Source organism: Anarhichas minor, unplaced genomic scaffold (genome assembly GCF_050575085.1).
Source record: "Anarhichas minor isolate MPS153535 unplaced genomic scaffold, ASM5057508v1 ptg000004l, whole genome shotgun sequence".
Classification (NCBI taxonomy): Eukaryota; Metazoa; Chordata; class Actinopteri; order Perciformes; family Anarhichadidae; genus Anarhichas; species Anarhichas minor.
In genome coordinates, this window is record NW_027466450.1 from 2,476,079 (window position 1) to 2,503,673 (window position 27,595).

Consider the following 27,595-nt stretch of genomic DNA (forward strand, 5'->3'; position numbering starts at 1 on the left):
CACGGTTTGGTTATTCTACATTTTGCGCCAACCAAAACTCTTCCTTCATACCCTTCTTCAGGTTGGGTTAATCATTAGCAAATACCTCAATGTGGTTGCAGAAAATGTCAAAAACAGTGAAACAGATGGCTTAAAAGACAGCTGGCAAAATTAACCGTTGCTGACCTTTTAAACAGTGCGGTCACATGGTCAAAAGATGATCATCAGTTAATCCTCGCCAATTACTCTGATATGCCCCTCGGGCGCCGACGGCAGCATGTACTGAGTAGATTCTGCTGCCGCACGCATTTCTGGACACAAGCAACTGAGGAGTGAGAAGTTTCAAACAAGGAGTGAGGGGCAAAAAAGCCGTGGGGAGAAGGGGTGAGGGGTCCTCGCTGGTATTTATCCCCTTGCCTGAGGCACGTTGCAGAGTGTTGGCCCTGCAGCAATGCTGAAGCCATCTGTGGGTTCTCTCAGCAGAGGCCGCGTAAAACAAGACGTGTGCTGAGGTTTGACCTTTCACGGTCCTAACTATAATATTATCATAAGACGAGCGGTTTAGATTGCACTCTTCCCTGTGGTGGGATAAGGTGTCCATATGGAAAGGCGATGAGTGAAAACCCCATGTGGCGTTACGTATTCCTGTTGTCCAGGTTTGGTCAAATCACAGTTAATGTTTCTTTAATAATGTTTTCCCAATGAAACCCCTCGCTCAAGTACCACCACCTCTCATTACATAAGGCCGATTGAAAATAATTAAGACATTTTATGAATGCTGAAAAAATCACATGCTTTGAGACTTCTGCCAGTCTGCTCTTTACTTAGTTGTAGAGCGAAGCCTAATTCAGCTCGTTTGCCCACAGGAAACCTCAAGCAACACTGAAAACCAGAACGGTGACGTAATCGACTAATGTCTTTAGGAAGTGGCAACACCACAAGTTAGCGCAGTGTCAAGGATTTGCTAAACTTTGTGGCTGAAATTACAGTGCAAATCTCTGAAGCATTGAATGCAGCCAGGGATAATATACAACTATCTGTCAATACTAAAGGGCGAGCAGCTGGCACTAATTGAGGGAAAAGAATTATGGGTAGTAGCTGGCACGTGTACATCTCTGGCTTGAAGCTTGCCAATACCCATCCCAATGGTGCCACAATGAGGCTCAGGGGTAGTAAGATACTCTGGCTTTGGGACAGAAGTGAAGTTAGGCAGTCAGATATCCCTCAGCGGGGCGCAGAATGCTGTTGTTGATCCAAGAAAATGCAAAATATAATAAATCAACGAAACCATAATCTGCATATGAACACGTCCAGTCTAATTTTTATGCAGTAACTATACTGAGGTTGAAATATGAGTTCTTTGTTGCCAGAAATCTGCTGTCAAAGTTAAACAGATTTACTGTAATTGCACTATTAAGTGTGATCAATGTCTTTTCTCTACATCTGCAAATCCTAGGGCACGTTTTTCCAGTTCCTTGACAAAACTATGGAAATGTTTGGCTATTTGTGAGTAAAACACTCAAGTCTGGTCCTCAACTATTGGCCACTAACTAACAACGTATTAAGTGAATTGCTCTAACAGTCATATGCAGTCGATGCGGAGAGAACATTACCTGTTTACAGTCTTCATCTAGATGTTTTGAGCCAGTCAAAGGATTCTAACCTGCATCCCTCCACAGCGCAGCCAAATCCTTTGCAATCATAATAGTTTGGCTTCAGCAATTCTGGGTAAAATGAATTACAGGTAATATATTGCAAAATAGGAAAACTAAATAGAAGTGAACAATTCAAGGTTAACATGAGTTAAATGCTTGATCCATGCACAAAATCTGGAAAAATACTTTAATCTTTATGTTTTGTAACGAAGCTGGACATCATTTGAGCAGAACGAAAACAACTCAACTCAAGTAGCTGAGATTATTGAGAATAATCAGCAGCGTCGAAATGAGGCGGCTGTTTCATAGATTTTTGATTGAGGTGTCTTCTTCTCACAGCTCTAAAGGCCTCAGCAGAGCTTTAGCTTCCTGGTCTGTAGAAGGAATGTCAGACAGGTGTTGGAGAAACGGTCGTCCGTGGATGCAGGTCTGGTTGCTCCCAGTGAGCTGCTGATCCATCCGTAGAAGGGTTTCCTCCACATCTTCCCTGGATAGATTTGAAGGTAACTGACGGGCAAGTCGTACTGCTTCACCCTGTGAGGTGAAAGATACAATTCAGATATATACATATATGATAGAGCTAACAGTTTATCCACTGCTTATCTTAATTCATAGCGTCTCTCACTTGCAGGTAGTTTGTGACTTTAAGTGGCCGGCACTCCTGCACGGTCCGGGCCTTCCTGTGAAGAACTGCTGTCAGGATCTCCCTGAGGTCCTCCACACCGAGGAAAGGCACGCAGTCTGCCATAGCTGTCACTTCCAGATGTCTCTCGGCAGACGCGGGGCCTGGCCAAAACAAGCAGAAAACAAGGATTAATATACTCCAGACGCTACTACTATCTCCAGGAAAGAATAATAAATAAATATTGTGGTTTATGGCTGGAATGATGACCAAGTCAAATAAGTGAAGGGCCAAATGGAGTGTTAACTGACTAATAGAAGCCCCAGCAGACTGGAAGGAAGTTGTCTTGTAGGGTGGAAGAGTGATAGCTTCTCATTTCATGAGGAAATACTGCAAATCATGCACAATTTATATTTCTGACACACGACTTTGGATGCAAAATGAATCAGAAAAGTACGATAAAAAACCTGGATAAGTAGAGGTAGGTTTAATATTTTAACTTAAATATTTCTGTGCTGGTTGTGTTGCCTGTGCATCACTGCATAGTCTTTTTAAAATGTATGTAGAGAGCAATAACTGACAGAAACACATCAATCTATTGTAATAAAAGTTTGAAAATGACACATTTTAGACAATCCTAGCTAAAGGATGGGATACGCAGCAGAGGTTGTGCAACGGAACCACCTTATATGTGCCGCTTACCTTGCACCCCGCTCGCACGCACACCCACCGAGGCTGGCGGTGCCAAATGAAAATTCCTTGAATTTCTTAAAGGGCAACCATTCTCAACACCTGCACACTGGGATACAACCCCACTGTGAGACCACTCAGTCCGGCAGAGAGCCAATGTCAACTGAGGTGAACCATTCCAGCAACAAAAACAACCATCGCTCACAGGACACCGTACACCCCTTGCAAGAGAAATAATGTCACAATAATGATGACGGAGCCGACAAAAACAAGTTTAATTGGAGTTATTCTGGTTTATTCTGACATTATATTTAGAACTAACATCACCCTGACTGATGAATTCATTTATTACAGTATATACACGATTAAACTACACTGATGTACACTGTATGTTATTAGAAAAATCTACCTGTCAATACAAGGACCATCTCCTTGAAAAAAAGAACTATGCTCAGTACAAACATAATTCTGCTTTCTGCTCGGGTCTTTGCATTATATCTTATATTAGCTGCATTATACTAACTTGTTGTTTTCAGTTACCAGATTTTTGGTTAACATGGCTGATTTCTTAGTGTGCTAAATGTTAAAATATGTGCTCAGTTCAAAGATAACCTGTCACAAAACTTTACCTTTCTCCTTGTACGTGTGTGTGAATGAAGATGCTGTGGTCAATGTACACAATATACTAAGTAGTCAGAACATGTTATTATTTACACTCACCCTGATCCATTATATAAAGACAACTCTAAAAACATACTTGGTTCTTTGGTCCTCATGATGTAAAACTTCTCTACTTCATCATTCATAGTTTTTCATGATGGACACATTTGTTGAAGGAATGGGAATATTTAGTTGTACCCACAAGAAATAGAAAACTCACAGAAACTCTGTCAGAAATAATTGCCTGTAATCCAGTTACTCAGGACTGTATGTTTGACATTTCTAAATGACTGGTGAACTATGACATTAAATGATGGCTCCTACATTGTGTTAAATAACACTCGACGATCCATGAGACCTTTAAAAACACGACAAAAAATAAAAAATAAAAATAAGATTGACCGGTTGTGTTAGACTGTTTATGGGCTGTACCATTTTGTAAGCAGGTTCAGAGGGACACAATTGGCAAACGAATGTTCCTTCAATCCTATTAGACTGCCTCATACAACAGCGTTATTTACAATGTACCTGGAGTGAGTTTGATTTTGAATCCATTAGCCACGAGCCTGCGATCGCAGAAGAGGGCCCCTCCGTTTAGCTCAGGGCTTTGTTTCTCCATGTTGCACAGGGCCTCAGTATACTCAGCCCCCCCGAGACTTCTATAACAGAGAGACAAGGAGATGTTTAACATACAACAACTGTGTGTTTCGGGAAATTAGAAAAGCCCTAATAGAAACCAAGGATTACGGTTTGTTTATCTTAAAAAATTGTCTCGAGCATGTATGTATGTAACGATATTGGATGAGTGTGCAGTTTCCCAAAGGGTTGGCATTTTGCTGGTGAGAAGTGGCTGATACGTTACCCATCTGTTAACTGTATAGGGTTCTGGAGACTCGCTGCTGGAAGTATATTATTCTCTAGGAGTCTCTTAAACAGCAAGGCCTCCTCCACTCGAAATGGGTTTAACAACATGAGCCTCTGACCATATAAAATGACCCAGGCGCTCTGAGAGGCCAGCCGGTTTACAAGACGGAGGCCCCGTGGCACTGCGCTGCTCTGGGATGAAAGGCGCTGAAGCTGCAGCCGAAGGGCAGCTACGCTGCAGGGGAGGACCTGCGAGGGCTTGGGTGCAGGGTTCCTCATCTTCTTTTGGGGCTGTGCAGAGAAGAGCTGGTCCAGCAGCTGCTGGTTGGACAGCGGGGCCTTGCGTTTCTGGCCCTGGGCATGGCCCCTGGGGGTGCTCACACTCGTCTCTCTGGGGCCTTCAGCCGAGGCCAACTTGGTCCTTTGGTCGTGGTGTTCCAGGTGTTTTTTTGCCTTCTCCTCATACCTGCAGAGTTCAACCAAGTATCTTTGAGTTAAAACAGTAGTGACTTCAAATCTATTCCAAGTTACCAGTCCAGCATGCACTGATTTGGACATTTGTATGGCAAAAACATGCCCAAGGTTAACACTATAGGCTAAATTAAAAAGGGCACTCCACCCATTTTAGACATGAACTTCAGTATGTCTAACCCAGGCATCTAAGTCCACCTAAATAAGTGGTACGGATCTCTAAGACTTCTGGAAAATCTTGCTTTATATACAATGTTGTACAAACTTGTGTGCTTAACTTCTTCTGTGTAGCACAGCAGCTAAGCTGCCATCTGTTCCTGTCCACGAAACTCGTGTTTCCATAGATCTTCAAGTGTTAAGCATTAGGGATTACACTTCAGCACCCCATTATTCAAAGAACCTGTTTCGTGAACTTGTGCAAGTGTAATTCCTAGAAGTGGTGTGCCACTTACCAGTGGCGGTGAAAGGAGCCAAGCACTTGTTTCATGTTTAAGACAGCAGTTACGGCAAGGCGGGATTCTAAACAGATGTCTTTTTCCATACGCTCTGCCATACCTTATATGAGACCCCAGCCACTGCTGACGCACACGATCCAACTTGGTAACGACTTTAAATTGGTACGCAGTGATCTAACGTAATTGGGATGAAGCGCCGTCAGCGCTGTGTAATAGTGTTGTTCTATGATGCTACTTAGCTCAGTGGATAGAGATCGCCGGGCATCTGGCCAATTACAGAAGTTGCCAATGACCGCGTGACCAGATTCAACTCTCATCCTATTTCATAATTGGCTTTGATTAAATCAATTGATTGTAAAAACACAAGAGCTGTGTGCTGTGCTCTTTGACCTGCTAATAGCACCATTTCTTAAATGTTTTTTGTAATAATTCTTACACTTCGGAAGCAAATTCCCATCTTGAGGCTAGAGAACGACACACTGATCACCCCATTTTTATATCGTGTTTGTTTTGTTTTTCAAATAACTCCACCCCCGTCTCACCTTCATTAATGTAAATCCTTTGACTGTGAGGGAGCGAGGTTTGAAAAAAAACCATTACCTCCATCTGTTCTGTGCCAAATCTGTTCTTGACTGGCCAACTATGTGTCACTCCTAATACCACTTGTGAAGTACATGTAGGTGAGATTTTAAATGGCCAGAGAGACTGCAGCCTGAACCTGGAAACAGGATAGTTAGATACAAAACGTATGTTGTGGTTTCCCTTTAGAAATCAAGAAATACTGTGTAAAGGGAAGAATCAGTTCATAGCAGTCTTTGTCTGTTAAATCTTGTCATAGTGTCTCTATAAATGTCTCTGTTTAGGGAATTTTGTAGGTATGGGACATTAAGACAATTGGAATAATACTTAAATAAGTAATTAATAAAAACTTGGATGGCATACTTTGGAAATAGAGGATATTTCACCATTAGTGATACCTGTTAATGTCCCACGGTAAATGTCATCTACCTAACCCCCTTTCAAACACTGGAAATTAGAAACACAGCTCATATCAACAAACTTTCCAGACTAGACAGTACACATGCAAACGACAGGTCAGACCCCCCCCCCCCCCCCCCCCTCCCTCCCCCCTCTGTCTTGCAAGTAACAAGAAATGGAAACGACTGCTTGGAAAGGTGAAGGTCTGGAAACTCACTTCTTACGGTCTTCCTCCCTCAGATTTTTCCACCTCTCGTGAACGGCGACGCTGATATCCTGCAGGCCGGCTGTGGGTCTCTCCCTGAGGACCTCTGCTCTGGTCTCCTTCTCGAAGAGGGCGGCGGGAGACAGCGGTGCCCTCATGGCGCGGTTGCTGATCAGGTCGTAGGCCGTCAGAGCAGCCCGCTTCTCCGTGATGGCGTTGAACATCTTCTTGTTTGGGCCGCTCTGACTCTCGATGTCGTCAGAGCCACAACGACTGCTCATCGAGGGTTGGTGGATTTTGACGGGCCGCAGGGGTTCTCCCGACACGGGGTCGGTCAAAGCCGTCCCCCGGCTCCAATCCGCAGCCGATATCTGGCCTTTGCTTGAGTCTGCACCTGATACAGCATTGTCCTCGGGTCTCTCTGCTAAACCCAGTCCTGCTGCCTGAGCGCAGCTCTGAGCCGTCTCATCGTCATAGAGAGAAAGGTTCGACTCAAGCCCAGCTGGGAAATGGTTGACAATCCAGTCCTCTGCTACAGAGGAGGAAGAGCTGCCGTTTGAGGACCGGCGGTCCAGTGGAGGCTCGGTGCTACTTGCTGCTGACAGAGCATGTTCAGGTGCCTTGTTGAGGAAGTTACCGCGGTGGTTGGCGAGACCGTCGTCCCTCTCTACGCTTTGTTCGTTGTCCGGTCGAGAAGCATCATCAGTCCGCAAAGTGCCAGGCCGAGAAGAGGACGTCTCACGGCCGAGCTGCTTCTCAGCTGGGGGGTCACCATCGGGCCGATAGCCATAGAGAGAAACCAACAATGCATCTACTGCGGTCAGCACAGCCTCCTAAAGTATTGACGATATACAGAATTTATTATCCAATCACATCTGGCAGCCTCGGGTCTTGGTCTATTCCCCCAATAAAGCAAGGCTGGAGCATGACTTGAATCCGATTATAGTGAATTTCATAGCTACCTTGTTATGAAGAAGAACCTGGGTCTTGTCAGGTGTCAGATTGACATCGACTGAGGACGGTGGAACCGTAATTTTAAGCATGGCGGTGGGGTAGCGGTTTCGGGCTGCGTCACCCGGATACTGAGCAGTGTAGTGTTGACGTAGCAACTGATGATGGATCACACAGTCCAACCAGGAAAAAGTATTCAACAAGAAATAAAAGAATGAATGAATTAGATTCAAAAAAGTGTTGGTTGTATGTATTGTGTTGTGTTGAGTGATCCAGAAAGACTCTACCTTCATCACATCTTTTTGGTGGACAGGCCGGTTGTTGACAAATATAAATGTTTTGTCAGGGTTCGATGAGCTTGTGGAAGAGTAATCCGCTCCAGGCTTTGGAAAAAAGCCATCTAAAACAATCTGAATAAAATAAGAAACAATGATAATATTAAACAGATAAGCACAAAGCAGGTAGCAGACAGAAACTAGGATATGACACTACAAGGCAAATAATGGTCGTAGTAAAGCGCTGAATTTGACGTTTTCTTAAATGAGACCTACTGGTCATGCTCAGCAGCCGGCTGGCACAGCGGCATAACAGTGTAACTACTTCAAACCTGGACGTGACATAAACTTTACCGCCAATACACGTTCAATGAAGACGGCACGGCTGAGCCATTCTGCTGACGGCACAGCTGCACATCTGGGAATGAGGCCATTAATTTGGGTTGTGCGCATGCAAACACGCACTCGGCACCGGTCATACTGTACATACGCTGTCACGGTATAATGAGAACAAGAGAACGCTACATTCCTTCAGAGGCTTCGCTACACTGATCTCATCAACTTCTTTAAAAGTTCTTGTCCGAACATCAAACGTCCTTTCACAGTAAATTTAGAAACAATCAAGAGCGACGGGCAGTTTGTGGGTTCCTCTCGACACGCAGGCTCCAACATGTCGTACACGATTACCTTTCACCTAGAATCATGCCAGAGGCGGTTCTCGTGGGCTCAAACTGATGACTCGACACAAAACCTAACAAATACACGTAAAACTCCATTATTAATGTCAGCTAGTAAGAAAGTATGGAAAGCTATTAATGTTCTACAGATTGCAGGCGGCGTGGCTATGCCCCCCCCCCCCCCCACATGGCCTAGGGCTCATTATTAGCAGCAACGCACACTAATGAAGTTAATAAATGAACTGCTGTTTCAGGTCGGGGGCACATGTGCTTCTCTCTATTCCTGCTCATTAGGGTCACTTTATGAGCGCACGAATGGCACCTCTGGCCCCAAAGGGCCGCGGCTGTGTGTAGTCCCGCAGTGTCACATTTTGTTCTGCAGAGGAACAGCTCTTACAACTCTCCCGGAGCGAGGCCCCGGAGAAATTGTCAACCCGGTTCCCTTGATCACGAAGGGACAAAGAGGAGGAGCGTTCTCTTTGGTTGCTAAAGGGAGTAAGAGGGAAAAGGTGAAAGGTCGTCCTCATAACTGGGCACCAAGGTGCAGCAGCAAAATAACAACAACAAAGAGGAAAATGAGAGAGAGAGAGAGAGAGAGAGAGAGAGAGAGAGAGAGAGAGAGAGAGAGAGAGAGAGAAACGGGGTGAAAAGGGCTGCTCCATATCTGTCAGGCTGGATTAGTTGGCAGCCGAGCAGCAGGTACGAGCCGCGTGACACCTACCGTGACCAAGCAGAAAGTTGCCGCTCGACAATAATTCGATTACGGTCAGCACAACAAAGCTTAGCTAACGAAAATCACTCACACTTCATCAGGAAAGAACTCAGGAGAAAAGGGCAAGGAAATAGTTGGCCAGCCACCAGCTGACCACATCTGCTGGCTTCAGACCAGGCGCTCGTGATGAGGTTATTAGCTCACGGTCCAGTGCGTAACGTGCATGCTCTCATTTGCTCTGCAAAAAGTATCCATCTTAACCAGGCTTTTAACATAACGGTGACAGTTACAATTAGACGTTCCTAAAGCAAGCAAAACAAAGAAGACGTTGAGTCATCGGAATTTATTCCCAATGCACTTCAATATATTTTTCAAACTTGTTTCTTTTCTTGTTAAGCACTTGGACTTGTTGACAATTACCTTTTTCAAGGGGGCAAGTGTGTGCCTTATGAAGATGAACTGCCATAATGGCCGTATGAGAGCAAAGAGTGTGCTGTGTTCCCGTGACTCCTCGTCGTCGCTTCACATTCACGACATCCTTTTTTCAAAGGAGACTTTGTCCGACTGAGCAACGGTCCATGTGAGACAGTCAGACAGGGTTAGCTATATCAAAACCATATCTCTTCAGTTACATTCCTCCTGTTTGTTCTTAAATATCTACAGGCAGGGCTCGGCAATAAGGGTTGCACGTTGGCAACCTTTTTCTTGAAATTGGCAACCAATTGTTGGCCTTTGCTTGCCGTCAGAGGCAACTACTTTTTAACATATAAATAATAGCCACAGCAAAAACAGGAATGGTTGCACCCTAAAATATGTGTTATTCTTTTTATATATTTGTTGCATTAGGGATATTTAAATATTGGATATTATATATTTGGAGCCACATGATGTGGTGTTACCAAACGTATTTTTAAGTTTCGGCAACCAAAGGGTGAAACCTGGTTGCCAGCCTGGGAAGCACTTTTAAAAGTTGAGCCCTGATAGGCCACTACGGTTCTTTTTCTACTTGACTTACACGCAGGCATGACTTCACTGTATCGACTTGTATAGTTATGGTTGGTGATGTCAACGGTAGTGCTATCGAATTATCTTGCATTCTGACAGCTATGGACTAACCCCCCCCCCCCCCCCCCCCCCACCCCCCCATCAGTAGTACCTGAACTCTACCAAATCATGACAAGAACTTCGCCGCCTTCTTTTACAGGCAAAATTTTAAAAAGCAGGCAAGCTCTCAGTGTGTCCGTATCAGGCGAAGGGTCCATGTCATCCATGCGTCCTCTTAAAACCAATTATATCTGCATGACACAATTTGATCCCATCAGCCGTAACACCCGGGAGGAGATTGTGTTACGTTTAAGTTCTTCCTCCTGCAGCCTTGACATTCTTCCCCCAAGCTTTCTAAAGAATCTTGTTAATTGCATAACACCAGACCCCCTGGCAATAGTCAATACTCCTCTCCTTTCAGGCCATTTCCCCAAGATACTGAAAACAGCAGCAAATCAGGCCTCTTTTTAAAAAGAACAATCTTGACACCTCAAACTTGAAGGCCCATATTAAACCTCCCACTTCTCTGTAAAATCATACAAAAAGCTGTTTTTCCATCAGCTCAATATCTTCTCGAAAACTAAATAATTGTTTTTACAGAGACCGCTCTCAAGAAAGTCCTAAAATACGTCTTAGTACCGGCGGATCTCAGTGCTGCGTTTGACACAGTTAACCATAACATACTACTGGACTGACGGGCAAACTGTCTGGCACTCTCTCTCAGGCTCCACTGGTCTATACCTTATCTGCAGGATAGAGACTATTCTGTATCAGCTGATCCTCACAAATCTGAACGAACAGCAATGACTTGTGGAATTCCCCAAGGGTCCATTCTTGGTCCGGCTCTATTCAACATCTAGCTCGCATCTTCGGGAAACAAGAAAATATCCTACCATAATGATGCGGACGACGCACAGATTTACACAACTATAAACCCAGATTATTATCAATCTCATCTGATGACAGGCTTGCTCACCTTCTCCCGGGGTCAGAACCAAAGCAGAAGCAGCTTTCAGTGTTTGAGCACAGCAGATCTGGAATAATCGCCAGAGCACTTGAGGTCTCCTTCAACCTTTTGTTCTTTTAAACTGAAGCTCAAAACGTTTCTGTTTGCCGCTGCTTTTCCCGAGATCATTTAAAGATGTTCGATTCTGCACCTCTTAAATCTACCTTATTTATACTGTTTATTCTTATTTTTTCTCTCTTTTATGACTTATTTTCAGTTTTACTTGTTTTGTATGTTAATGCTTATGGGTTAGGGTTAGGGTTAGTACCTTGAATTGCCTTTGTGTCTGAAATGTGCTATATAAATAAACTTGCTTTGCCTTGATATTAAACTGACTTTCTGCCAGCAATGTTGTGAAAACCAAAAGAAAACTGTAGTTTTGTTCATTTTCTCTCTCATCTCTGCATATTTCCCCTTAACTAACCTCTGGTTGCTCCTGGTGATGGTGGCAAGGGAGCAGGTTGGCAACGGCGCCGGCTCCCAGCGTAGCAAGGAGGGCACCTCTGTGATCGGCCACCGTGGCCTTCTGCCAAACCCCCACCTGCAACAATATGACACCAGTCAACTTCCATGAGTCAGGCCATTCACACAGCATAAACATGTGTCAAGTTAGCAACATGCATTTTGTTTCTGTCAAGTGATTCAGCAAGAGATGGACAAAAACCAGCAAAGCAGCAGAAGTCATATCAGTCTGCGACAAAATTTAGGGAAGGGAACGTTAAAGATATTGTTGCCAATGTAAAAATGTATAAGTTTATATTAAAAATGAAGCATTCCAGATCTGTTGGCATTATCTAAACTTCAAACCCAAGATGCCACATGCGACGGATACTTGTAGATATATTCGTGTGAAAACAGTTGAGTCGACACGCTGCAATAGTAAATCTCAGGGAAAAATCGTAATTACAATATTGGCTCAAAGACATTTAGTTTATACTTTGATTTTGTTCAAGGACCGGTGACACAAACGTGGATTTAAAAGGTCATATGCTTATATCCTTTTGGAATTATGTCGGATCAGAAAATATCAATATGTTGACACCCACATCGTGTGGGCGAGTAGTTTGTGTCCACCAGTGAATACATTACCCGGGTGTTGATTTCTAAAAGCATGCACTCTGTTCGCAGGGCATGTCTCGGCTATTAAATACGCAATTTGGCCCATGTAAACGGATCAGTCCTGTAAACGGTTCCTGAAGAAGCTGTGAAACACGACACAGGCCAAATAGCAGAGTTGGAGATAAAGGATAGGGGCAACCGAGTGCTGATTGTACAAAATGGCTTCAGTACCTTCCTCTGACTACCTCTAAACTGATTTCTATGAACGCGTGGCCCCTGCGTGACCCACACCACCTATACACTCCTGTGTACAAACTGGCTGCAGCCTGAAACGGAATCCGGGGTTAAGTCCGCAGCTGTGTTCAGCGACTTACTCAGGTGTCATAATCAGCCAAATCAGGGCTCACAGTCAGCCATATTTGTGTTCGGAGCACCTGACAGTTATGCTTAGCTGTGGTGGGAAAGGGCATGAGGGATGGAAATGTCTAATTGCTAAATAATTCCGCCGCTGATTAATCGAGGGTTATGCAATGGAACAACCGGCTTTTTTTTTTTATTGTGCACTCCAAAAGTCTATAACCCTGTGCAACCCAGGGGGCAGGTCATAAAAAGTGAACAAAACGGGTTAAAAACATGCTTAAAAAAAAGTAATTTACCGACATTGATCTTGCACCAAAAACATGCAACCTCCATTAACTGATGACAATTAATGACTGATGTTGACGATAAATGATTAAAACTAAAATTGGACATTGTGGAATATGAAGCACTGTTTTGGTATGTGTGTTTGTTATATTTACTGAAGCTTCTATCGTCATTAAGTCATTTCACCGTTTCCATTTGGTAATGGACAATAACAAACACTCCTCATGAGCAACGCTTTAAAGCAATTTACACATCACTTTGCAGACACTACAAATGCAAACTGTCAACGTTGCAAGACTCACATTTTTTTACGATGGAAAGTAAAATCATGATCAATGATTCATACTTTTTGTGGAGTCAAGGTGAGTGATATTCAGGCATGACTGCAGATGTTAAAGGCTCTGACTTCTGTTCACTTCAGCACATCCCAACCAAACCTTTCAAAAGAACAGAGGACCTTTAAGCTGCACCTGAATGTCATATCAGTAGAGTGGTTACATACCAAAGAGCCCTTTTCATACATGTAATGTTCCTAGAGGTTAACATACTTTATCCCTAAGTGTATTTAATAAATACTAGTGCAGAAACGGTTGACAGTTTATCTAATTTGATAATAAATTAATCATTCAAGTCATTTATCAAGTAAAATGCCCAACATTTTCTGGTTGCATCTTCTCCAATGTGAGGATTTGCTGCTTTCGCCAAGTGTTATATCATTATTTTTTGGGGTTTCGAATACGGGTCGGACAAAACAAGACTATTTGTAGATGTCAGGTTGAGCTCTGGAAAATTGTGATGGGGAATTTTCTGCAATTTTCTGACTTTGTGCTGACTGATTAAATAAAATAATAAAAACGATTGTTAGTAGGAGCCATAATAAATGAATGCAATAAACTCTGTTCAGGCAAGGTTGTACGATTTTGAGGGTAATTTTAAAAAGTCCTTATAAGTCTTAATAGCGACGGGTATAATTTGTTGCATGCATGATATTTCGAGACGCGTTTCTTTTAATGACCTGAACTTTCATCAAGCAGAGCCAGCAAAGAACTCACTAACCTTTCTATCAAGTTAATCAATCTGTGCTCGCTTGGCTCGATGACAGGCTTGTGCGTTCCTCAAGTGCTTCGACAAGTCAAATAAATATTTTCCGTCACACGTAACGATTTCACAGCTCAAAGACTCGTATTAGCACAGACAACTAAACAACAGGAGGCTGGAGACAATTTACTGTCTTCAAGAAGGGGTTTGATTAATACTTTACCTAACAAGCTCCTGAATATCCTTTAATAACGGTCTGTTTAAGAGCTTTTACACGTTTGACACAGAATTTATCATGAGTGAAATTTAGACAGGGAATTGAGTGCGAGCATCTGACAGGATTGGTAGTGGGGATTATAGGCTTTTTGTATTTTACCCCATTTTTCTTGTTGTAATAACTGTTTTTATGTTTTGTTATTTTCATTTATTGATTGAATGTCAAAGAAAACAAACTCCCCTTCCTGCCCTCGTCCAATAGCATCGTGAGTTATATGTTAAATAAACTCATTAATACAGATATATTTTTAAAAAGATGCACTGAATCTCTATTTTTCCTTTGCAGCATTAATCTCCATACAGACCGTTTTTATTTAGTGTCGAGTTAATAGTTAAACCATTCACTTTATTAATAATACCGTATTTAGCTGGAAGCAACCAATTTTTTAGAAAGCGCTTTATAAATATCATGTATTGTTATTAGTAGTAGCACCAGATGTAGTCGTAGTAGTAGTAGTAGTGGCAGTAGTATCAAAATGTTGAAGACCAATAAACTAGCGTACCTTCCTTCGCTCTTAGATCAATGTCATCGTTTACGTTCGCCACACATCCAACACTATACTGTAAATACATGGAATACTAAATAAAGCTGAGGGTTATTTTGAGGCAGAGACGTTGGTTCATTTGAAGACTAATGAGGACATCTAGTGGATGCTGAGCTGTGTGAGCAGGGAGTTAAAACCCTGCATCACGTGGGACATTTCAGGCTTGTTAATATAGATCATTTTGGCTGTGTTAATGCATCTGGCATTCATTTTGGCATTGGTTGTTCGGCATAATCCACTGAAATCAGAGACACCAGCGTAGCTCTTGGAAGGACAATAGCGCGACACAGCAGTGTATTTAGTCATCTTTTGAGGAAATGATGACTAGTTAAAATACACCGATCATGCAGATCGACAGCTTAGGTATGATTTCAAACAATTGTAATGACATTTTGATATCCGTTTTCCATCGTAAAGATTCCATGTACCAAACTACAGCACTTGTACGATCAACTGTCAAGCCCAAAGGCGATCATTGTTACGGTCCTCAATCATTTTGAGCTGCATATCACTTTAAAAAGCAGTTATATGACTGCTTGGTGAGTGACTGATGGAAATTGTCCCAATGTTACAATTTTGATTGTAAATAATATATATTATGCATATATTTGTATTCTGCTGATTGAAAGCTGTCTGTCACCAGTGAAAGTTGTCGGTATAGATTTTTTTCTTTACTAACTGAAAACTAAAAAGTGAGAAGGAGTCACTGGCCTTATTGTGAATGAGTGTGAGCCTCAAGTCCGGTTTTATAATGGCGTAGGCCATCAGCAGCTCCTGTATTTTCCTCAGCTCCTCCTTGCACTTCTTGGTAGAGGAGTAGTACTGACGCCTCACTGGAATGTTCTTGAAAAGCTTCAGTGCACTCACTGTTGTGCCTATGAAACACAAAGAGCAGAGGTGTGCAACAGCTTCTGACATAAAATGTACTTTTCGTGCAACGAGGCTAACGGACTCCGGTAGACAGATCTAACTGGACTCTGGTCAAAGTGTGTGTTACTCTGAAACGTTTCATAACAAACACCAATATTACCTCTTTAAGGAAGTTTTCACGTGATCTCTTTAAAGAATTATACATCTATCTACAAGATATTCATAAACAGTATAATTTGTAGTACAGGAGCTAATGTGGCTGCTAGTGGACTCAAACATTCATTTATAGTTAAGCGGTATACTTTTTTAACTGATGTCAAAGTGTCTCTATCTGTGACTACAGTGTTCCACGTTACCACTTCATTATACAAAAGCGGTCCTCGATTTTCGATTGAATTATTGTTGCCTTGCCTTGACCTAAGTGAGACGGCTTCTGAGAGACAATCTGCCCAGTGAAGTTAAGCGTGTACTGGGTGCTGATGTCATCCTCCTCTGTCTTCGTGATGACAGCCACCTAAAAGGAAAGAGTACAATTAAACATCAGGTTCCCAACGAACCCCGTTTATATGCTGTATTAAACCAGGGTGTATATTTCATTCCTAATATATACTGATAAATCAAAAAGTCATGCTATCTGTACATTAATATTTTGATCTCAGCGTAATGTAATAATTGTTAAATACTTCTCACCTCGGCCACGGAGCAGATGGAGCCCAGCGCTTCTCCTCTGAAGCCGTACGTCTCCAGACGCTCCAGGTCCTCGTTGCTACAGATCTTTGAAGTAAAGTGCGTCGCGGCCATCACGGGAGTATCTTCTGCTTTGATTCCATGGCCGTTATCGCGCACTTCTATGCGGTCCAACCCGTAGTTCTCCTGCAAAAATTCAATAATACTTGTAGACTGCCTGTGCAACTGGAGGGGGAATCAGAATCAGTACTTTGACTTGTGAGGATTAAAAAGCACACGCTAACCTGCAGAAAAAATATAGCTATTCTCTATTAATGTCTTTATAGCAGTGTGTTGTTTTACACCATGCTTTATGCTGATATTTTATAAACGTCATTATCCATTACAACAACAGCGCTGCTAAATAGGCAGGCATCCCCAGCTCTATTGAGACAAAGCCTCCTTCAGACAACACTACCTATAATTCATCATTTGCTAATCAACCATATTTTTCAAAATACATTCCGCCCTGTTCCAAAGACCTTTAGAGACCGTACCAGTTTGACGTCAATGCTCGAAGCTCCAGCATCCAGGGAGTTTTCCATCAGTTCTTTCACAACGTTCACTACAGAGGTGATGACCTGGGAGCTGGACAACAGCCGAACCGTATCCGGAGGCAGCTGCTTCATGATTCAAGGAGCCTATTGTCGAGAAGTCTGGTTTTAGTTTGATTCTCTTGAGTGTTGTTGAGTCACCAACAACATGACATGAGAATGGAGCGAACTGGAAAACTGTAATTCAACGCTGCACATGTTGTTATTGTTGATGTTTACAGATGAGTTCAAACATGTCTCTGAGCCCAAGGGTCTTACCCAAATGCCTAAGACATGATACACCAGTGTCATTCATGTCAATTAAAATATGGGCATGGGTGCAAGCCTGTGATGTCGACAATACAGTGAGCAGGTGACTTTATTTTATAGCTTGTTGGCCTCGCCTAACACATTAAGCGAGGCCAACAAATGCGTCCGATTGACCATTTGCATTAATTAACAAGCTTGATCTTGATTGAAACAGAGATCCAAGTCTTGATTTCTAGTTTCAAAATGATCCTTTAAGGCAAAAATACTGATTTATTGCAGTCACCTGAGAGAAAGACTTTAACGTTACCTATTGACGTTATGTTAGATTTGTACAAATGCCAGTTTACAGAAACACTCGAGTTATATTATTTTAGTCAGAAACAATATAGAAACGTGATGTCACCTGAACACCATAAAATGGGTTTTACAGTATTAGGTTAACATTAGCTTAAGTGCTGTGGAACCTATCTGAGTTGCTTTGACTCGTTAGCAAACAATTAAAAACACACTTTCCTATAAACGTAAACAAACTACTATTAAGCAAAGATAAGAAATAGCTAAATATTAGTTAGATACTGACTTGGACGAGTCCTTGTGACTGCAGACCCTGTTGAATCGATTCATAAACAACAGACACGAGCCCTACAGCGGAAACGACCTGATTCCCGCCCCCTTCCTCACACGTTGATTGGTTAGACGTCACATGAAGGCGGGTTCCGTATCTGTGGGTAATTTCTACCCTGAGTTTAGACTAAATGGTTCAACTTTTGGGAAGGCTAAAAATAAACCTAGCTTTTTGTTGGAATGTCATGCCAAAACAAAACACAGAGAGCCTCTAACCAACCCTTACTTCAAACACATGTTATCTAAACGTCAACATAATAACCTGGTTCGTGTAACTCGTTGATGTCAATGCACAGCCTGAGTCAGGAATATAGGGCAAAATACCCTGATAAACATCGGAACCAGGACTACTTCCGCTCAGGTCAGTCTAACGACTTGCTGCTGTCTGCGCTCGGGACCTGCACACATCAACAAGGACATAAACATTTCTCCCCATAGCAGTTTGTTTCTATACCTACCGCCACTGCTCGCTACTACTTGTAAGTTTGTAACGCTCGGTGTTTAATGTCACGCTTTTAACCCCATAACGCGTCTTTTGCTGTTTCTTTGCGTAATGACGCTGAACTACTCGGGTCAGAACAGCGGTGGTTTGGTCTGGGCTATATACTGGTGACGAAGACCCGTCTCCTGGTCTCATGTTTACACATCTAGTTACTTGGCAAGGCAAGCCATTAAAGTATAGATACATTGGGCCACTAAGAAGTTTTATCAGCTTGATTTCATGTATTTGTGGAACTAAAGGTAACGTTATGTAAGCAGTACATTTAGCTATTGCTACGAAAAGTAATCAGCGAAAGGACTATAATATTTGTATTGCACCAAAGCACCCAATATTTGTACGTAAATATTGTCGTAATTATTCTTTCGAGTGGTCTTGTTAGTCCTCTAGTTGCATTTATTGTTAGGGGTAATGTAATGTTAGACTGAGACTTACATTTGGTCCAAAGTCAATAAGATAGTCTTATCATTGATAGTGGTGTGTGTGTGTGTGTAAATATACATATTTATTTAATAAAAATACCTGATGTCAAAATCTAATCTGGCTGTTCAAATAGTAGCATTGGGTGCTGAACGTTGGCATGCACCAAGCCTTGTTGGGAATGTGGAGGAAATGTATCATTGGCTTTAATAACTGCAGCTTTGCAACTCTGTTTCTTTAATCCAGTCTGGCAGCCGAAAGTCTGTCTGAGGGTAAAGTTCAATAAGATTACACAATCCTTTTTTTTTTTTTTGCCATCATATTTAGACTGACGGGGAGGTCAAAGTGCTACAATGACCGGTAGTATCATTTGTGTCTTCAAATTAAGAGTTACCAAATAGGGAATTGTTTTTTCAGCACAGCAATAAAGACCACAGGAAAAGAGTAATGTTTAATCTTTAGTAAAAACATTTTTCACCCCACTGATGAGTCCGACAGCCAATGCCGAAAGTTCACTCCTAACAATATCACTACCTTACTATTAACATCACTACTTGTTGAAGTAGGTTATAGAAGGAAAGCAGAAATCCAGATTTGGCACATAAATTTGATTTGTGACCAAATGTATGTATTCTCTGTTCACAGACCAGAATGAATGTGGGTGTGGCACACAGTGAGGTGAACCCAAACACTCGGGTCATGAACAGTCGAGGGATCTGGCTCACCTATGCGCTTGGTGTTGGAATACTTCACATTGTGCTCTTGAGCATACCCTTCTTCAGTGTGCCCGTGGTGTGGACTCTAACTAATGTTATACACAACTTTGTAAGTTACATCCTCACACTGTCACCAACTGTTGCTCCCCAAATCGCTAATCATCTTGATGTTTTTTGATAACATTTTGAACACAACGAACGCCACACAGGACGAATGAATGTTGCACGCATGCTCGGCCGAACAGCCTGGTGTCTGTTGCCTTTTTCCTTGCTTGTGTGCGCTTGTTAAGATATGCTCTATATTTGGGGGAGGCTGTCCTTGTGACATAATACGACAATTTCCCCCACTCTGCATGCGGTCTGTGGACAAAACTGACCTTTCATTGTTACATGGCCGGCCTCAAATAAAGAAACAAAGTCGCCGTGTGTGACATCATGTAGTGCGAGCTCGAAGCAGTTTACAAGGATTGTGCATCGCAGCCACTACGGAAGGCTATTAACAGTAACGGCTGCGGTCAACTGTAGCCTTTTGTTTCCCACACAATACAGCTGCAGTGTGCTGATTATGCCTCGGCCGTATGTCAGCATTTAAGTTGTATTTCTTTTTCCCTCTGTAATGCAGGTTTTCCATTTAAACCTGCATTCTTGTGTTTTTGACAAAGGGGCATGTACTTGGAAATGAGTTCTCATTGCTAAAATAGATTACTTTGCAATAAATCTGCATCATCCCGTCCTTTTTTTGTCTCCGCAACGTGTATTGCAGCAGGCAGCAGCTGTGTTGTTTCCGTTTAGATGCTTCTGCCGCTACTCTTTTTGCCTAAGACACGAAAACTCTTGCAGCAACCCAGAGTTATTGTTTTTTTTTTTAATTATTTTAATACTTTTTAAGGAGACAGGAAAGTAAACAGAGTTTGGTATACAGCCAGAAAATTCTCTGCACCAGTCTAATTGTCTTTTCCCACTTTTTCGAGATATCCTTAGCCCGGGTCTAAGAGTTGACTCTGGGATAAATTAGTCCCTTTTCACACACACACACATTGTCAATCCTGGGTTAATCTAAGCCCAGGGATCTAAGGTCCACACTGCCTTTCTACTAGCCCTCATGTTAAATGTCCGCTGTAACACGTAACTAATGTTTACATTCTACAATGATGCATGACTAGTCTTACACAGATTGGACAACGTCTAAAACGTGACGACAAAATTCTATTGTTTACTTCAGCACACGGGCCCCTTTTGGCCCCGTGCTTCGACAATTTTCAGGGCAAACTGGAGGCTAGCCCTGCTCCAGAGCACGGCCAACAAGCCCAAGGCTGAAGGTGGTTTGCCCTCTTTGGAATGTGCCAGGATTGTGTCAGTGTGAAAGCTTTTTTTTAGCCCTTTTCCCGGGACTAAGAAAGCTGTCACACTGACACAATGCAGTGCGGTGAGAAAAGCCTTTTAGATGAAAGGTCAAACTCCTCTTTTACATTTGAATTTCCATATTTACACTATTCACAGAAAGGAAACTCCCATGTAATCAGACTGCAAGCACTGGTTGTGTTTTTGTCTCCACAGGGAATGTATGTGTTTATGCATGCGGTGAAAGGCACACCCTTTGAGACCCCCGACCAAGGAAAAGCCAGACTTCTCACACATTGGGAACAGCTCGACTACGGCGTGCAGTTCACTTCGTCTAGAAAGTTCTTCACCATCTCCCCGATCATTCTGTATGTATAAGATGTCGCATGATTCTGTCTTTGCACTGATTTAGACATAGATACAGGAAACGTTTTATAGTCGTGTCAAATCCTGGGTCATCCCCACTCACGAGACATTAAACAAAGCTTTTGTGGAACAGTCATGGAAGCTGAAATGTATATAATCGTATACATTTTGTCTTACTATTTCTTCTATTTTAAGGGAAGTCATGGTTGACTTTTTTTTTTAATCAACCCGTCTTGTTTTGCAGATACTTCCTGGCAAGTTTCTACACAAAGTACGACACGGCGCACTTCGTCATAAACACTGCCTCGCTTTTAAGCGTCCTGATCCCCAAGCTGCCACAGCTACACGGAGTAAGAATCTTCGGCATCAACAAGTATTAATTTATTGCAAAAAAAAAAAATGCTGTGGCCCACAGCAGCAGGAGTCGAAATGTCCGCGTAGTCCGTAGCGCAGACGTGTGTACTAAGTCGTACCGTTTGTGTAAAACGTCACTGTCGTCGTTTAGGTATATCAGGTTTAAGATGAAATGTTTAAAACAAACAAGCAGGAGTAGGTTTGTAGGTGACAGGATGCCATATGCATTACTAACTTATGTGAATATTTAACGATGTACTTTTGGCCTGCATAGACCTGGGCTGGCCCAGGAATCAGTGAGGCGTTTTGGTTAAGTTTGTTTCTTTGCCCTCAATTCACATGGCAACACAACTTGTGAGTTTGAGTCCGTTTCTAGTTACAGAGACGTCCCGACATGTATTTTTCAAAGATGTTTACTTCGTAAAGGGTAGGGGCCTGTGGCTCATTGTTTATTGGTACACTCATTTTGTAATGGGTGTCAAACTTATTCATGCCGAGTGAAGAATAGAATCATACTCTTTATTTGCACGATTTCCTCGGTATGTGAATCTTTTCTCGTTTGTATCTCGAACAGGGCAGGCCGTCTCGTTGTACAGTTTTTTTTTTTTTGTGAATGTTATGTCCTGTATGTTAAAGAAAAAGTCCTGTGTGTAGAAGTGAGACAAATTCTTGTTGTCTGGTTAAGTGTTTACTGAGGGAGGTGTACAGTATCTCTGTGATCAACTTACATTAATGTAGCTGCTCTATTTTAGATTGACTTTTTGCTACCATCAAGGCAGCTGTGGTATTTATTATAAATACATGTTGGCACATAGTTATGCGAAGCTGTACATGTGGGGACTTAGGACCCAGGGGAATGGGGGCGAAGCAGGGCAACCTGGGAAGGGGTCTGGACTGTGATGTAATGTACCAGAGCAGCTATGGAATAAAGAGTTAAGAGCAGTCTGTTCTCACGTTTATTTCTAAACACGACAGCAGCTAGTCCTACTTTGTTTAGCTGTAGCGCTTTATTTCTTCTTCTTAATCTTATTAAAACGTTTGTGCCCTCTACAGCGTTTCATCTCTTACTGTTGTGTATAAGCATGTTTATGGAATATCAGGAATGTAAGGAGATTTTGTGTAATTTCCACATAAGGAAAGTCAATTAATTTGAGGATTATCAGGGAATCTTACACATGGTAGTCTTTTAAAGATGAATATAGAGCATTTACTACCCACCTTTGATGTGAGCTGTTGTCAGCTGTGGTGGAAACCAAGTCTGACCTTAGAAGCAACACTGGGCTTATCAGGAAAGACAACACCAGCCTGACCTGTGTGTTTGACACATACACAGTTCAATAGATGTAATGATTGAGCATTACAACAAATTGCACCGGAGGCTTTGGAATCAATCAAAATGCATAGCATCTGCAAAATTAATAAATTGTATAAAGCATCGTTAAAAAATTAACAAAGTTAAGTCAGTTGCCGAGGCAAACCAGCTCTCGAATATTGACACATCAAACTTTACAACAGTTGTTTTTAACATCTCCTGCAAGTTAATGTGACAAAACATCCAAGTTTTTTATTTGAGCTGGTAACACAGTAAATGTGAAAACCTCAAAGATGAGCACAAATAAAGCAGCAGCTATGAAGAAAAGAGAAGCGTCCTGCAGCTAAATACTGAAAAAACAAACAAATGTTTCCTCACCTGGACCTATTCACGAAAGAAAACTGAATTATTAACATTTGTAATGTTAATGTCGTATTAAAATTCAGGTTTGTGTCCGACCTGTTAATCCTTCCAATGAGCCTGTAAGTCACAGAAAGTTCAGTCAAACACCCAAACCTAAAAGAAAGTCAGCCCTACGGTGGGAACCTTAGTTTTCATCTACACACATGCTCTCAATAGAATGACCAAATGATTAAAAACTTTAATTAAAAGAAATGTTTATGTAAAACATTAGATGAGTCCTACAGTTCCACCTGTGAATTCTACAGCTCAGACACATTAATTATCAATCTCTCTCTTGATGTGGCTGCCCGGTCCATTCAGACCCTCACACTGCTTGCCCAACACGCCTTTGTAAACCTCAAAGCGATGGTTCAAATCTTTCTGTGAGTGGATTTTATATTTGGTCCCCACGGCCCCGTCGGCGGAGGAAGTCCCGTAGAAGACGCGACCTATCCGCGAGTGCACCAGCGCCATGGCGCACATGACACAAGGCTCCCGGGTCACATACAGGTCATACCCGGTACATATGTACGGCTGGGAGCTCGCCTCTGCACCCGCGGCGCTTTGAGAGGTGTCCGGGGTTGGCGGAGTCAATCGGCAAGCAGGGTACCTGTCAAAGGAATAACATCCGCCGTCCTGGCTCTGAGCCACGAGGTCGATGCAGACCATGACCGCATGGTGGAGGGGGTGGTCCCCTCTGCAGTCGTGGCCCACCGCGACGATTCTCTCCGTCGCTGGGTCGACCACCGCGGCCCCCACCGCCTCCATTCCCAACTCTGTCCCCGCTCTGGCAGCAGTCAAAGCAGCCGTCATGTACGTCTGCATCCTGGCTTTCTGGAGCGGACTGAAGAGCTCCCCTCTCAGGGCAACGGTCACCTGCTTGTCCTCGTGAAAGGAGGTGGGCCAGTGTTTGCTCGCCAGCTCAAACTGGGGTCGGGTCAAGGCGGGACGCGCGGGGACCTTGACCACAAAAGGTTCTCCCAGTCCGTCACGTCGAACGCCACCTGAGGGGAGCAGGGAGTCGATGCTCACCGCCTTCAGGTCTGGGGCGTCGCTGACGAGGCACACGAGGACTTCCAGAGGATGAGGACTGCCCTTCTCCCTGACCGCCCGCACCCTCTTGATGTGCTGGAGACCGTTCAGCGGGTAGAGGCCGCTTAGCTCCCGGAGGAGTCGAGAAGTCTCTTTCTTGTCGAGGATGGGGGCCGCAAATGCCTCGATTAGCTCGACGTCTTGGGACTGCTTATCTGACAGGACCGGATAAGCGACCCAGGAGTCGGCGTCGCACACAGACCCCTTCCAGCGTTTCGTCTGCGGCTCCATTGTTTCGGTGTTCTCCTGTGAAACATGATGTCACACCAGGGTTAAAACAAAGTCGGTGCATCTTTCTGAACAGGGCACATGATGACAAAACCTTTCAGTTCTGGACAGAAACTAAGCCCGGTCTATACAATACAACCGCTTTAGCCCAAAAGACCTTTGAGCTGCAGCTTGCTTTATTATATCTCCATAACGGAGATCAGGCGGCAGGTTGTGTCCCAACAGTCGGGGCCCATTTTCTAACTCAAAACATGAACCATCCAGTTGTAACTTAAAAAGATAAGTGGACTTGAAATAAATCCTTTAGCCCATTTTGTTTAATAAGTGTGGAGTTTTTTGGATGTTAATTTCTTAAGTAAAATGCAACAACATGTATGTGTGTCAGTGCTCATTTGAATTATATTCAATAGCTTAGTTGAAGTAAAAAGGATTTAGTTAGAGCCCAAACTGATACTTGAGTGTTGAGGCCGATATTGATATTAACCCTTAAATTTGATTAATTAAAAGTTGTGACCAATATTATGTACTGGGGCAGAACATTTTAGAGTTGGAAAAACTAAATTGTCAGTGTTCTCCCAAGGACAAACTGTCATGGTGTTTCTTAATTACCTCAAACATCTTTACTGCAGTTCCTTGTTACTTATCTGCTGGTACAATACACTGTAAAAATCTGAAATCAACCTCTTGTATGGGCCATGCTTGTATATCGGGCGCCATTAAATAAATCCATAGGTAAACAACGCATAGGCCAACACAAGGCACAACCAATGAGGATTTGACGATTTTAGATCCATTTGATGTATTTAATGCGAGAAGTTGATGAATCAACAGAAATTCATTCCAGTTTTAACAATTGAATAATGATTAGTCATTCATCCATTAACAACACCAAGTTTAAAGACACCATTCTTCTTCCGTAGACGTTTGCTACGCAGATCCCTTCAAATATTTTTAAAGAATGAAGCCATAATTGAAACAATTTCAAGTTGCTACCCTTTCTGTATTGTTGTCTTTGACAATGTCTTTATCTTGGATGATGTCCAGAAAAGTTACAACAGCAGTAAGATCACTTGAGGCAGCACAGATGTTTAACCAAGCTAGAAGTGATCGATTACGGGTGAGATACACGTCACAAAGCAGCATGGGGGAGACAAACGCAGCATGTAGTACCATAACAAACTATCAGGCCTTTCTTCATTTCCTCCCCAGGATAAGCTTCGTCTTCATAACTTTGGGCACATGTCGTACGGTCAGCGACACTCTGGTGCCTCGGGTCAGCGTCTCTCCCGCCGAGGCCCCGGCAGCAGACAGGTTCACCACCTTGTCCGACAGCATGTCCCGGGCGCAGGGCTGGATGCCGTGAAGGAGACGCTGGTACATTTCGTCCTGGAGGATCAGAAGACTCCGAGGCTTGACCAGCAGGGACAAGAGGAAGCGGTTCTCCTCCGTCTGCGGTGCATCGCCCTCCTGGACGCTGACGGGCGTGTAGAAGTCCAGGAGGGTGTGAGAGCCCAGGCTGACGGTGGTGACAGTAGGGTGGTAGAGAGGGCCGTCCTCATGAGGCATGATCCCTTCCCCTTCTTTGTACTCGTTCACCAACACGTGATTGGCTGTTTTCCCACTGAATGCACCTAGGGAGGAGATTTTCTCACAGTACGGCCGGAGCCAGTCGGGCATCTTTTCTGCCAGCATGCCTTTGGGATGTGGTAACCCTCCCCAGTTCTGAAGCCTTCGGCCCGACAGCTGAGTCCATTTGGTTTTGGGAGACTTATACACCTGCTGCTGAAGATAAGACTCCTCATCTTCCGATATGAAATCTGGGATGTAAAACACAGTTGGTGGGGCGTCCTTTACGACAAACTGCTTCAATTCCTCCAAAATACAGGCTGGGTGTTCCATGCCTCCTTTAGAAAAGTCAACATGAAATGCTTGTTAAAACACCCAGACAAAGAAAAAAGAAGTGCTAATGCTAGCAAATTACCCTGGTGGTGGCTAACGGGGAGTAACGTTAGCACAGTTCTGTTTGATAACTACTAAAAAAAACTGACTGAAAATCTACCAGACGCGTCTCAGATATGTATTAATACGTGGAGGCCAGGTACAGGCTATCCACTTAACAGGTTTATAGTAAAATATCAACCCCTCGCTAGCAGCAGGACGTCCCTCATCAGCCACAGCAGTAATATTACGATGTAATCCGAGGCATTTCCGTGTATGTTGATAGCCTTAGCAGCATTTAGCTCCCTCAAACCCTGCACATACCCTCTATGCCTTCAATAATAGAAGTACAGTACAGAGACAGCGGTACACGTATTGCATGATACAAGTTAATGGACTCATATGAAATGGGTGCTGGTTCGGTGTTCTGCAGTTAAAAAGCCAGTCTGAGACGGAGAAATCACAAATGGTAAAATCACGTACAAGTGAGAGTAGTGGTGCCTTTAAGGTTGGTGCTTAAAGTTGTAGTACTTAGAAACCCTCTGGTGTTAAAAACGATTCTACTCTCATCCAAATAAAGTGCATTTGGTTTTGGCTTTTTAAAAATGAACCCTTAAATAGCTGGTTTATAGTGGTGATACTCTATTAATCACTCAAGTCGTCGTTGCCTGACATACAAGATACATGTAAGTAATGTAAATAAGTGTTATTTCAGCTACACGGAGTATCAATATGTTGCCTTTTACAAAACTGAGTGTTTCAGGAAATGTATCAGCAACTTTACCAACAATGCACCACGTTGAGCCTGGGTTATTATGGTTGTTTTTTTGTCAGAATTCCACATTTCTGGAGCCGTGAAGGCAGCACAGCCACATTCCCGATACAAAACAGCGCCATGTTGGTAACACACAGCCCAGCCCCGCTACCGACCCAAACCTAAAAAATGACATATTTTACACTGTAAGTGACACAAAATCAAATTTACCTCTTTCGACATCAAAATGTATACCGTTTGGTCAGCAAGCTCAGACTCGACTCCATGCTTACATGCTTGTGCAGCTGACTAAAATGTCCCCCAAAATAAAGCTTCAAAACTT

The 27,595-nt window shown here is 43.0% G+C and overlaps 4 protein-coding genes across 7 annotated transcripts; 1 reads left to right on the forward strand and 3 right to left on the reverse strand.

Moving 5' to 3' along the window:
* Nucleotides 1-1,807: 1,807 nt before the first annotated feature.
* pms1 (PMS1 homolog 1, mismatch repair system component) lies at nt 1,808-22,918 on the reverse strand. 3 transcript variants are annotated; one of them, XM_076105767.1, is made up of 13 exons: nt 22,745-22,918; nt 16,901-17,044; nt 16,368-16,550; nt 16,089-16,191; nt 15,519-15,682; nt 11,669-11,785; nt 7,818-7,940; nt 7,542-7,688; nt 6,592-7,412; nt 4,469-4,936; nt 4,135-4,265; nt 2,260-2,420; nt 1,808-2,168 (listed from the first exon to the last, which is right to left on the reverse strand). In XM_076105767.1, exons 2-13 carry the CDS (start codon nt 17,030-17,032, stop codon nt 1,968-1,970), a joined length of 2,751 nt encoding a protein of 916 aa, XP_075961882.1. In that variant the 5' UTR covers nt 17,033-17,044; nt 22,745-22,918; the 3' UTR covers nt 1,808-1,967. The 3 variants fall into 3 exon arrangements, with proteins under 3 accessions (XP_075961882.1, XP_075961890.1, XP_075961872.1); XM_076105775.1 differs by lacking the exon at nt 22,745-22,918 and adding an exon at nt 17,787-17,862 and having other exon boundaries at nt 1,808-2,170; nt 2,266-2,420; XM_076105757.1 differs by lacking the exon at nt 22,745-22,918 and adding an exon at nt 17,787-17,860.
* Nucleotides 18,191-22,576, forward strand: ormdl1 (ORMDL sphingolipid biosynthesis regulator 1). The gene is made up of 4 exons (XM_076105813.1): nt 18,191-18,309; nt 19,395-19,574; nt 21,023-21,174; nt 21,417-22,576. The coding sequence occupies exons 2-4, from the start codon at nt 19,401-19,403 to the stop codon at nt 21,550-21,552; spliced, it is 462 nt and encodes a 153-aa protein (XP_075961928.1). The 5' UTR covers nt 18,191-18,309; nt 19,395-19,400; the 3' UTR covers nt 21,553-22,576.
* Nucleotides 22,919-23,416: 498 nt separating the features above from the next.
* On the reverse strand, nt 23,417-27,546 carry adat3 (adenosine deaminase tRNA specific 3). The gene is made up of 2 exons (XM_076105787.1): nt 27,484-27,546; nt 23,417-24,578 (listed from the first exon to the last, which is right to left on the reverse strand). The coding sequence occupies exons 1-2, from the start codon at nt 27,493-27,495 to the stop codon at nt 23,517-23,519; spliced, it is 1,074 nt and encodes a 357-aa protein (XP_075961902.1). The 5' UTR covers nt 27,496-27,546; the 3' UTR covers nt 23,417-23,516.
* Nucleotides 25,343-27,558, reverse strand: alkbh6 (alkB homolog 6). 2 transcript variants are annotated; one of them, XM_076105796.1, is made up of 2 exons: nt 27,484-27,558; nt 25,343-26,464 (listed from the first exon to the last, which is right to left on the reverse strand). In XM_076105796.1, the coding sequence occupies exon 2, from the start codon at nt 26,457-26,459 to the stop codon at nt 25,755-25,757; it is 705 nt and encodes a 234-aa protein (XP_075961911.1). In that variant the 5' UTR covers nt 26,460-26,464; nt 27,484-27,558; the 3' UTR covers nt 25,343-25,754. The 2 variants fall into 2 exon arrangements, with proteins under 2 accessions (XP_075961911.1, XP_075961919.1); XM_076105804.1 differs by lacking the exon at nt 27,484-27,558 and adding an exon at nt 27,283-27,398.
* Nucleotides 27,559-27,595: the final 37 nt, after the last annotated feature.